This window comes from Ursus arctos, unplaced genomic scaffold (assembly GCF_023065955.2).
Source record: "Ursus arctos isolate Adak ecotype North America unplaced genomic scaffold, UrsArc2.0 scaffold_30, whole genome shotgun sequence".
In the NCBI taxonomy this organism is placed as follows: Eukaryota; Metazoa; Chordata; class Mammalia; order Carnivora; family Ursidae; genus Ursus; species Ursus arctos.
The window spans coordinates 4871861-4884476 of record NW_026622986.1 but is presented as its reverse complement, the minus strand read 5'-3'; the positions used below and the strand labels follow the sequence as shown (position 1 = coordinate 4884476).

Genomic DNA, 12616 nt, shown 5'->3' with positions numbered 1-12616 from the left:
CTGCAATGAACACGGGAGTGCAGATATCTCTCTGGGATAGTGATTTGATTTTCTTCAGATATACACTCAGAATTGGGGTTGCTGGATAATATGGTAGTTCTAGTTCTCATCTTTTGAGGGACCCCCATACTGTTTTCCACAGTGGCTGCACCAGTTCACGTTCCCACCAACAGTGCACAAGGGTTCCCTTTGCTCCACATCCTCCTTTGATGATAGCCATTCTAACAGGTACGAGGTGGTATCTTATTGTACTTTCAACTGACATTTCCTTATGATTAGTGATGCTGAGCACCTCTTCTTCATATATCTGCTGGCCATTTATATGACTTTCTTGGAAAAAATGTTAATTCAGTTCCTCTGCCCAGGTTTTTAATCAGATTTTTTTGGTTTTCTGCTATTGAATGGTTTGAGTTCTTTATATATTTTGGATATTAACCCCTTATCAGATAAATGTTTTCCAAATATTTTCTCCTATTCTATAGGTTGCCTTTCATGTTTTTGATGGTTTCCTCTGATGAGCAGAACTTTTTTACTTGATGTCTTCCCACTTGTTTTGTTGCCTTTGCTTTTGATGTCAAGTCTATTTGTGCTTTTGTTTTTGTTGTTTTTTTTTTTAACGACACAGTTTTTGTTGGCTCCCAAACACTAAAAATTGAAACTGGGATCTTCACTTTTATTCTGTTCAGAAGAATATGCATATTGATAGTACACTAAAAATCCTCAAATGTCAAGGATTCAGAAAATAATGTATTCCTTCCAACAATTACTACTGAGTAACTATTACCAAGCTCTTTCCAAATTGATAGAAATGTAAAAAAAAAAACAAACAAAAAAAACCCACAAATGAAAGTAAATATTATAGAAATTTTTTCATTAAATACCCAAGATAACATGGCTTATTTGTTTTTAAATCATTAGAAACTAATATTAAAAGAATGAGTGTTAATGTAATTCAATGATAACGGTGGTAGTGATATGACAGCAATTACCATTTACTGGGATGTTATTTTTGCTAAAGAGTGCTGATAACACAAATCCCCAGTTTTAAACTTAAATTCAACACAACCTTACAAAGGTACAATCATTATCCTCCATTTAGAGATGGGAAAACTGAGGTTAGAGAGATTAAGTAATTTGCTGAAGCTCATAACGTAATCATGAAGCTGGGATTCAAATACAGGCCGTGTGGCTTCTTCTCCCCCCCAAACAAGATGCCCATCTTTGATAAAGCAACTTAAAAGGTGCAACAAACCAAGAACCAAGCCCTGGCCTACAATTAATATGATAACAGAAAGAGTGAGAGACTCTGTCTCCCACTTTCCCTAACTCTGGTGGCCCTAGACAAGCAAAGTCCTGACTGCTTTCCCTAGGAAAACTGGTGAGCAGCCAATATTGTACAGGCTGTTCCCAATTTCAAAACTCCAAATGCTTATGAGGAAACTTTCCAATCAGCAGGCCATGTAGGAGGCCAAGCCCCCTTCTCTGTTCCCTTCCACATGCACTCCTCACCACCACCACCTCTGCTACACCTGGCCCTGCACTCCCCAACCCATCCACCCACAAATCGATGAGCTGTGGGCAAACCAGTAGCCATAAAATATGTAAATGTTGGGAAATCATCTCTCTGAATTAATTAATTAGCCATTTGGTGCTCTACTCAGCATTTAATTTAAATATTTTCTTTAGAGCCTAACTAAAATAAATCCATTTAGGAGGAAATTAATCAAATCGTCTAGTTAATGAAGTCTATTTAATACAAATCATTTCAATTCGAAGTCATCAAACTCTTTAAAATCAGTCTTTCCCTCTGCCAATTCCCATTAAAGTTTAAAAAGATGATTCTATTCTCAGTTATATTTAGAACTGCCTAATGCTTTCTTCATTGTGGAATTAGGAAGACACAGAATTACAGAGAAATTAAAAAAACAAAATAAGAACACCCCCAGTTAATCACAAACTCCACTCTCACTGCAAACCACAGACATTTTTTGGCGTGTCCCTTCAAACTTTTTCTGGTACACATAATTATTTCTACTAAAATTAGACCATGTTTCATACGTTGGTTTAACCTGATCATTAATAAATTTATATCTGATTCATGAGCTTATCTGCACTTCAGTTCCAAACATCAAGGCACCTGCAAGACACCCAAAGTCACTAAATCAAGTGTGAATCCCTCATCTCCCACCCTGTCCCAAATCTGGCCACCATGCAGCACTCCCGGCCTTGGTAAACAGCCCCACCACCAGACTCTACCTAGTAAATCCCTCTCCCATTTACCTACTTCCCACCAACTGCACGTGGCCCAGCCTCCATCGATCTAAGACGTCCGTGGGCAAACCTGCTACCTGGGATCCCTGCATCCACTCTGCCTCCTATCCCTTCATCCTCACACTGCAGCCAGGGAGACATTTCTCAAACGTCACTCTCATCACCTAACACTGTCGATTTCCACTTACCCGTCCTTCAGATTCAGCTTGATCGTATCTTTTTGGCACGTCTTGCTTTACCGTGACTCGGTCACGGTACTTTCTTCCACCGTTTGTGACATGATTCCTTTTCTTCAGACTACTATTTGTTGGTGATTCTACATTTAATTTCTGTGATTAAGTCTGACTCTCACAAACCACCATGAGGCCCTGGAAAGGACAAACGGTGTCTACTTTTGTTCGACGCTATATTACAGCACTGAGCATAATGCCTGGCACATATTAGGTGCTCAGTAAATCAGTTAAATGAACTAAAAATAAGACTAAAAGTCTTACTATCTTTCAAAGGAAATTATCATACGTGCTGCCTTTTTAAATAATAATTATTATTATTATTCAGAAATCCTAGTTCACAAAAATTCTCTCCCATGTTTAGACATAACTAAAGCAATGTATTCATGGGCCAGGTCTTCAACAAGAAATTTGCTGGCGGGGGGTGAGGGGACCAAAAAAACGGCGAAAAAGCAGTTATCCTACGAACTCCGCAGCGCACTCCTACCTTCAGGATACGAACATTCTCAAAATCAACTGACCTCATGCTGCAATTTAGTGTTTTAGTCTTGACAACAAAGGAGTTTAACTCTCAAAACTTTCTCTTACCAGGCACATGCTTGGTGGTGCGTTAAGGAGAAGAATCGAGTCTTCAAAGAAATTAAAATTAGATTTGTTTCAATTATGAGCTGTGAGCTCTCACTGTAATTTAAGCAAGAAGCCGTCTCTTCAGATCTTATTCTTCAGGCTTATTAATGTTTTAGAAACTCATTTGAATATCACCAAATAAATTCATTTTAACAATGCTTATTCCAGAACCAAAAATACGCTCTTCATTCTCATCTAAAACCTGTACAAACGGTGACTGTCTCCAGCATAAATAAAAACAAGAGTGCTTCTCTCCACATTATCAACAGCCAGGGCACAGAATGTATAACCCCTTTAAAGTCAACGTGCACATACGTTTTCCAGAGAAGCAAGATGCGCTCCTACCATCACCTCTCTGGACACTGATTATTTTTCAATGACTTAATGCCAAAAAAGTAAAATAATGATTTACACATAAGTAACAAAAAATAACACCTAGATCAGTAGAAAACAGTGAACTTTTAAAATTAAACCACGTCCCTTACCTGAAAGTTGTGCCAGGTATGTATTTCAAAAGCAAGATTTATTACATGTTTTGGCAATACTAACATCAGACGTCTGATGGGGCAGGAATATTGTGAATACAAGAGGCACAAAAACTACATCAGTTTGTAAGTTAGGAGAATGATGAAAATGTGTGGTATATGCCTCAGTACTAGCTTCATCCAACATGCAGAAATTACTGCTTGCCCATGATTCCAATAAATTTTTACAGTTTCCTTTTCTCAACACGCTTCTAACGGAGGACACTGGCCAAACTGTCCCCAGGAAATCCTGGGTTCTTCCCAACAAGCAGCAGCCAGCAGTCTCCATAACAATCCTCCACAGCGTCTGGCCTCCAGCGCCCACTCTTCAAGCTCATACAAACTTTCAGAAACAGTTTAAATTACTATTCCATTCAACCCTTCTTCCACAAAGAGCAAGGCGCAGATAGTAGAAGACATTTCCTGGGCGCCTGGGTGGCTCAGTCAGTTAAGCGTCTGCCTTAAACTCAGGTCTAGATCTTGGAGTCCTGGGACTGAGCACCACGTGGGCCTCTCTGCTCAGCGGGGAGTCTGCTTCTCCCTCTCCCTCTCCCTCTCCCCCCTCCCCTGCTTGTGCTCTCTTGCCCGTGTGCGCGCTCGCTCGCTCACACTCTCTCTCTCAAATAAATACAACCTATAAAAAAATATATTTACCAAGGTCATCACAAAAATAGCACATACATGACATCATTCCTGGTCAAAACAAAATTACACCCAAGGATGACAAAGGATGTGCTTGCTACCGCATCTTAAGTCACCCTCAGCATCAAAGGTATGAAAAAGAAGGCAGTGACCTATGGAAAAGGCTTTCTTCTTGCTGATCACACACACGAGAGCGCACTTCCCCCACCTTTAAGTTCTTGGTCAGTCCACCTGAAATCTCCGTTAATGTTCTTACAGTCAGTCTCAGGTGACTGGCATGCAGAGGGACGCGAATACAGAACATTTTTATTCTGTAATCTATCTGGAAATTTCATATTTTACTGTAGTACACAGAGAAATAACAGGAGTGGCCCAGATCTATTTGAGGAGAACTGAGGGAAGGTTCACCAAAATAATAAATAACAAAGATCAAACCAGAAAGAAATTCAGAAAGAAACAGCTTGGCACTCAGGAAAGCACATATAGACAAACCCATTACAGCTGTTCTAATGAGTGCTAAAGATAACATGGAAACCATTTGAGTTTTTCATCATTTGGCAAAATGTCAACTGAGAAAACTGAGATTGAGACACTAAGAGTAAATAAAACACCATGACAGCATGCACACTCGGATTCTCTGTTCCCTTTTACTGGAAAGCAGCAATGCTGAGAAGGGACAAGCAAAACAAGGCATATTTATACGCCCAAAGTACATCTAGAAAATTCTGTATCTTAGAAAATCAAACCTACTCTATGAACCCAAGACAACCCATGCTAATTCCATTTTGAATAAACTTGGGTAAATCCTGGTCATTGGAATTATATAGGCACTAAAAGAAAACTTCCTCAGTGCTGTGCATTAAACTCTAATAATTAAAGGATAATGAGCAAAATTAGGTACTAATTAGGTACTTCAATCTTCTTTTGCTATCATTTAAATTATTGCCTCTTAATCCTAATATCCCTCTATAAAAAGTAATTTTTCATAATTTCACAAATTCACACTGACTGGGTATATAATTTACACCTTTGAAAGAAATTTCCCCATTACAGAGATTGATGGCAGGGCCATTAAAGCATGGTTGCAAAGTTTAGTGAGCCCAAATACCACCTGGATGGGTTACAAAATGCAGATGGCCAGGCCTGGCAAATGGAGACCCTATTTCCCTAGGCTAGGTATCTGCATTTTAAACATGACCAGAGGATTTTCATTAAACAGGAGACTTTTTAGAGCAATTTTATTATTTAAGAGAACTGTAATGCCTTTTTTAACCTAAAAGCAAAACAGGTGTCAAAATCCTTACTCAAGAGTAGCTGCCAAAAATAGTTGAAAACACTCCAGGATGATTAAATCAGAGTCAAATTTCAAAGCCATGGAAAGAAGCCATACAACTGACTACATGCAACCCTTCAGCCTGAATAACGCGTCTGACAATACCATGAATGTGAGTGTTGAGATTCTGGATTCTTAATTATATTTTTTTAATAGTGACAACTTAAAATGGGTCGTTTCAGAAGTTCATCCAAAAATTTAAATTAATCACATATATATTTAAATATTTCTGAACATAAATAAACACAAAAAATAAATAATAAATAAATATCTCTGAACAAATAAAACAATAATTTAAAAGTTCTTTCAGTCTGTGGTACATGGTATTCTCCAGCATCTTTCTATTTGGAAACTGAATTTAACCTGCAAGATATAAAACTCCCTAAAAACTTATTTCGTTTATGAACATCTGAAACATTCTTCTTCAGGGGTGCCTTGGTGACACAGCTGATTAAGGGTCTGACTCTTGGTTTCAGCTCAGGTCATGATCTCAGCGTCACAAGATCGAGCCCCAAGTGGGGCTCCACGCTCAGTGGGAGTCTGCTTGAGATTGTCTCCCTCTCTCTGCCCCTCCCACCTCATTCTCTCTTTTCTCTCCCTCCCTCAAATAAATAAATCTTTAAAAAATAAAAAAGTTTAGTAAGTATCCTCTGATTTCAACAGCAACTATTTTAGAAGATAATTTGCCTCTTCCTCCATTTTTGTGTGTAACCTAATAGTTAACTGTGTTGAAAGAAGAGTATTATTTTCAGTTGCCGAGTAACAAATTACCCCAAAGACCTAAACAACAGTATCGACCACCTTAACCTAACTGATCTGTACAGAACACACAATCCAACAAGTGCAGAATATACAACTCTTTCAAGTACACGTGGAACATCCACCAAAAATGCCATAGACTGAGCCTAAAACATTTCCAAAGATTTTTAAGAATCACACTGCTGACCATCTACACCTCAGTGTTCTACCTGTTCAAAATATGAACACTGGTGAGCAGGCGTGTGCTAGCTGAGGCACTAGGGGAGGGGGAGAAACTGTCATCTGTACTCCGTGAACCCAAAGAGCATGACCACAGGTGCTGAGTGCACAGAGGTCCTCTGAGCTCAGTGTTCTCGAGCACTCAGACAGTGAACAGCCCCCCGTCCAAGTCATTGAGCAGCCCCAAGTCCACAGCAGGCTATTCCGAGCCACACTCCAGAGCCAGGCAGACCGTGGAGGCAATCTCATAAACATTCTGATTCACTCTACTGAAAGGCACAACGTGTGAGTGGGATGGTACCAACCTGAGGCAAAACCTGTCTGTACACAATCAAAAAGGAAACACAGGTGGAGAAATGCGGGCATGCTTGTCACTGCTGCTCAGAACGCAAGAGCACAGAAGACAGAAGTGCACAATGACCGCCTCGTCTCCACAGTCACCTAAGCATCCAAAACAAGTACAGTAACGAGTACATCGATCCGTAAAAACGAAACGCCACGGTTAATGGGCATGGAAATATAATCAGCTCAAAGAGAAAAAGCAGGCTACTACTCGATCCTTCTTATTTAAAAGAAAGTCTGTGTCAATATTTGAGCAAAAGGAAGAGTCAGGATGCAAAACCCACTCAAATAACGCCAGTGATGAGCCTTGGGCAACAATGTCATCACAGGTGATTATTTCCTTCTTTACGTGTTTTTCTTCACAGGGAGCTGTATTATTTTTATATTAGAAAAAGCAACGAACGAAAGAGAGAGAGAGAAAGAAAAGAAAAAGAGAAAGAGAAAGAAAGAAAACAAGGAAGAGGAAGGGAGAACAGGAAAATATTGAAAGATTAATATAACATGAGTTCATCTCTTTGTAATATTATAGCTGGGCAAGGGCACCTGTTTGAATTCTTCATAAACCTCGATAGTTGCTTTAAGCTTTGAAGTTGAACCACACAATGAATTGACTATAATTTAAGTTTCTAGATAAGTGGATGGCAGGAAAAGGATTTGTGAGTCACCTTATACCTGGCTCACTGAAAAGCCCCAAAAGGAGAAGTGACACGAAGAGAACTAGCAGCAAATCATAAAATGGGCAGAAAAGTTCTGCATGTTTGATACAGTGCAGGAGCCCACAGGGGCTACACGGGACAAACCCCACAATGGCAGGTGCTAGTGAATCAAATATCCCTGAATTTACACACTATTTGGTACCTGAGATTTTTCATTTTCCTTAAGATTTCAAGAAAACATAGAAGGTATCTGCCAATTCTGAACGAGGTGCGATGCTGTCGGGAAAGTAGGAGTAGAGAAAACAAGACAGCTGTGTTCTGCCAGCTCCCAGCCAAGTAGAGGAATGGAGGGAGGATGAAGCAAAGGGTCAATAAGGGGAGTGGGGGGAGGGAGGGAGAGAAGGGGGGATGGGAGGGGAGGAGGAAGGTGGGCAGCGGGAGGAAGGGAGAGACTGGGAGGAAGACAGAGAGCTCCGCAGGAAGAACCAGTGAGAGTATGAGACAGCTTCACCATCTTCCAACCCCCTGCTGTAACCTGGCTGTTTCAACCTATCCTGTGCCCTTACACACATGAAGATCCGTCGTGTGTGTGGCCGGCAGCCCTTCCACAGCTTCATCAGAACCGGCACACAAACGAGGGTGTGGCCAAGGACTGCTCAAGCCCCATCACCTCATGACAATAATTAGGATATTTGGCTCTGCATGTAGGAATCACCTGTCATAAATTCTTAAAATACTGTCACTTCTCCTCTTCCCTCAAAGAGCACAGACAAAACGGTGGGGTGCAAGTGAACACTGACAGGCCTGGGCTGGCCACGTCCACGACGCCGAAATCACAGACGACACTCACGATGGCGCTGCAGTCTAAAAGCTCACCGAGAGCAACGCCGAGACCCGTGTGGCTTTCTGAACGCGGAGCGCACCCGGGAGGAGGCCTGGGGCGCACCTGCTCCCTCGGTAGCGGTAGCCGGTAGCCGGGCAGTTCACACGCCCGCTGCGAGGACCGGCCGGTGCTCACATCAGAACTCAGACACCTTGCGTTCTCACACACTGAAACGGACCTCGGCTGTCCAGAAAGACGGTCGGTTTGATTAAGACAAAGGGGAAAACGGCAGGGGAACCTTTTAAAGAGAGTTCCATTCAAAAAGTTGGAATTTTAAAATTCTAAAACATAGTAAACTTAATAAAGCAGAGGTGTCAAGAAAAGCATTACACCCTAGAGTTCAGGTTAGTGAAGACTGACAATACTTGTTATAAAACAAACATACCAAAGGGAGTGACCCAAACGTTTTTTAAAGTAAGTGTCTCATCAGTAAGGGAAGTACTTCCACCTACCCACCCACCCCTCATTCTGCACTAAAGGGCTTCCCTGGACTTGAACTCACTCTGTCTTTATCATCTGCTACATCACAGAGGGTATCATCAAGGTCTAGTATCCCTCCGTCTCCGTGTTCAAGTCGATGCACCTGTATCCAGTAGTTTGGATCCTGTAGAGAAGAACAGAAACATTGAATATAGCAAGTTAGCATCACCAAAAGGAAACGCAACAACGTAAACTGTGGTAATTTCCTGTCCATAAAAAGGAATCGACAACATTGCAATTGACTGAAAATTCAGGCAGTTCCCTGTCTCTGCTGTTCAATTTTCCTTTCCTTTAATGAGGGACTCCTGAATACTCTTTCCTTTGGCTCAGCGGCTGATACCCTGTTACGACAGAACTACAGAAGCCAGCACAAGTCACTGCATAAGAAATATTGGTTTGGGGGCGCCTGGGTGGCTCAGTTGTTAAGCGTCTGCCTTCGGCTCAGGGCGTGATCCCGGCGTTCTGGGATCGAGCCCCACATCGGGCTCCTCCGCTGGGAGACTGCTTCTTCCTCTCCCACTCCCCCTGCTTGTGTTCCCTCTCTCGCTGGCTGTCTCTCTCTCTGTCCAATAAATAAATAAAATAAAAATCTTTAAAAAAAAAAAAAAAAAGAAATATTGGTTTGTTAGAGTATGCTGGGTTTCCCACTGCCCAATACGAAATATTTATTAATTCGCTCAGTCCAATTCATACAGATATTCTAATAAGCAAGCAACATATATTGCATGTCTAAAAAACTCATGTTACCACCTACCTGGGAAAGAGTTTGCACACCCAGTGGCTCAAAGTAGGCCCAACAAACAGGTCTAAATATACTGACACAGGAGAAGGTTGACAAGGCCATTAGTGAGCAAAAGCAAGCTCAGAAAAATGTGTGTGGTTTGAGTCTATTTTTGTAAAGACAAAGTTACATATAATTGTATATGTACATATAAAAATATCCCCCAAACATACACACTGAAATGTGCAGTGCTTATATCCGGGGAGTGGGCTGGGGAGAAGGAAGACAAAGGACTCCATTCTAAATTTTGTACACTTCTTCATAAGGGGGTGTGTGCACACTTACATATGTATACACACACGTATTCATACATATCCACACACACTATAATGTAAACCCATGCTTTAAAATCATTTGAAGATAACATAGTTGTTTTAAATTTGTATAAGCATTCTCATTGGCACACTCAAATGAAAATATACTAAACTGTATCTTTTGCCATTAGCTACTGAATTATCCACAACAAAGAACTACTAATAAAAAGTTCAAGTTAACACTCCACTTTTCCCGTCTGAACCCTGATGTTCGGTAGGGCTCCTTCCCATCGAAGTACCAAGCAGGTCCAACCCTGCTTAGCTTCCGAGATCAGTTGAGATAGGGCGTGTTCAGGGTAGTATGGCCCCAGACAGGTATGACTCTTACAGGAAAGGCTGGTGGAAAAGAGGAAAGATGAGTGACTTTCGACTAGAGATTCCCGAGCCCACCCTGCATCTAGTGACTCGCACCTTGAGGCCACGGAATCCGTATCCACAAGCCCTCAAAGATAATCTCTAACACCTGAGAATCACTAAAACGGGACACTTACTAAAAACGCTGAATTACCAATCTTGTCACGTTTTCACCAGCACAGAAAGCAGCTCAGACCCTAATTCTCAAAACTATTAAACATTACCATAAAAACTACTAATGCAAATACCATATAGTTACTCTGCGCCTTCATTTATCTGGACTTCTTTCAAAGGAGAGCCAGTACTCAAATTGATCGTTCATCCAGAACACAGAGACTAAGTTTGTAAAACACACAACACACCACATCTCTCTCTCTCTCTCTCTCTCTCTCTCTCTCTCTCACACACACACACACACACAGGCGCGCGCGCGCGCGCGCGTGCGCACTCTGCCATCCATCTTCAGTCTTGAGCCTTACTCTGCATGATTCCCAGATTACAATGTTGTCCAGAGAGTCCTTTAGGACACCTGCTGCTACAGGGTCCAACAGTGCTCCAGAATTCATCATTTCTACATTTTTGAGCCATCACAGAACAAACCATACTCCTACTCTTCCTTACCAAATGGTATTAACCCTCCAAGGGAAATCAGGTATAATTAATATCCTGGGGGTGAATAAAGGTGCACCCTAACCATCATTCCCTAGCCGGTTAGAACAGAGCCATCTTGCCCTCTGCTTCCCCCCAAGAAAGCTGTACGATGACCTAATGAACTAAAATATCAACTTTCATTTCTAAAACACTTTTAGTACACAATGAAGCAGACTGACCTCTAAACTGCGGCTTATAAAAAACCTCTTCTTGCTTCCCAATCCTCCCCACACTCTCCACATGAGATCATAACCTACAGCCTTTCTATAACATTAAGAGCTACTCCTTTGAAATAAATCCCCTCCTAACAATTTTCTCAACTTCTTGACTTTTCTATTTCAGAACCTGCTATGTTCCAGGCTTTCTACACAAATTAGTTCCCCTTTCACAGCCTGTATTAAGTCCTGCAGAACTGTCCCCCCTCCCCACCGTGGAGGTCCCATGTCTCTACTACCCAGAGCCCCACCTTATCGTCCAGGCTAGCCCTTCTCACCCCTCATGATACACCTCACTCATCGTCTTCTCCAAGACCTTTTCCTGACCAGAAAGCCCCCAAGACAGTTTAGAAGTCTATCTCCAGCCTCATTGTTAATGTTTCAAAACACCACAGTAGTATGGAAAATAGTACTCAGATGTAAATGCTGAACCTTTAAAGCTGTTGATATTCTATTTTACACGTGCTAAAGTAATTGTACAAACCTTCTGTTGACCCTACTTTACCCTTTTTAGTCACTCTACTAATTCTCTTTACAGCAAATTTTTTTTTACAGATTTGTTGTTTCAGATTCTTCTTCTCTCATAATTCTGTTCCAATGAAGTTTCCTTCCCACCACACTCCCAAAAATGTCCATCGAGGTTACCAAGAGTCTCCATGTTGCTTAATGTGACGGTCCATTCTCAAGACTCATCGTCGTTGGTCTCTCAGCAGAATGTTATACCACTAATCACTCCCCCCCTTTCAAATACTCTATAAAGCTGGCTTATAATCTTTCAGCTATCTGATCAAGGCTTGTCTAATTCTGAGATTTGGTTCTTGTCTCCTGCCTCCAGAAGGGTCCTGATTCAATGGTCAGCTATGCCAAGTAGCCATGACAACACCACGTCAGAACATCTATGACAGCACTTATCAGATGCCACTCCGTAATACGTGCTGAACAGAAACTATCTGAGAGAAAAAACCGAGAAGGAAATCAGCACTAATCCCAACAGAGCACACTACACACACACACACACACACACACACACACATCAGATCTAAACAGGGCACATAAAAATGACCTCTTCCCACAAGAGTATAAAATCCAGGAAGGACATTTTTGCCACTGAGAAATACAACTCCTTGGAACAGCAGTCTCTCTCAGGAGACTTTAACTGGCAGCTTTCATCAACACAATTCTCTTTCAAAAAACGGAGGATCTGCTGTATTTTCAATGGAACAGTGAAGAACCCGTAAGGAAAACTTCTCCTAAAAAGTTAGAGCATATTTGTTGATTCCATTTTGGTAGTTTACACTAAAAAGTTTGAAATATTAATAGCATTGTTGTCCCGGC

The 12616-nt window shown here is 41.4% G+C and overlaps 1 protein-coding gene across 28 annotated transcripts in view; it reads right to left on the bottom strand.

The window, feature by feature from the left end:
• PARD3 (par-3 family cell polarity regulator) overlaps positions 1-12616 on the bottom strand; it is a 634782-nt gene that overhangs the window by 513990 nt on the left and 108176 nt on the right. For all 28 annotated transcript variants that reach the window (XM_026483463.4, XM_026483458.4, XM_026483464.4 and 25 more), the window contains exon 2: positions 8989-9090. In XM_026483463.4, coding sequence (XP_026339248.2) covers positions 8989-9090 — 102 coding nt within the window. The remainder of the gene's footprint in view (positions 1-8988; positions 9091-12616) is intronic.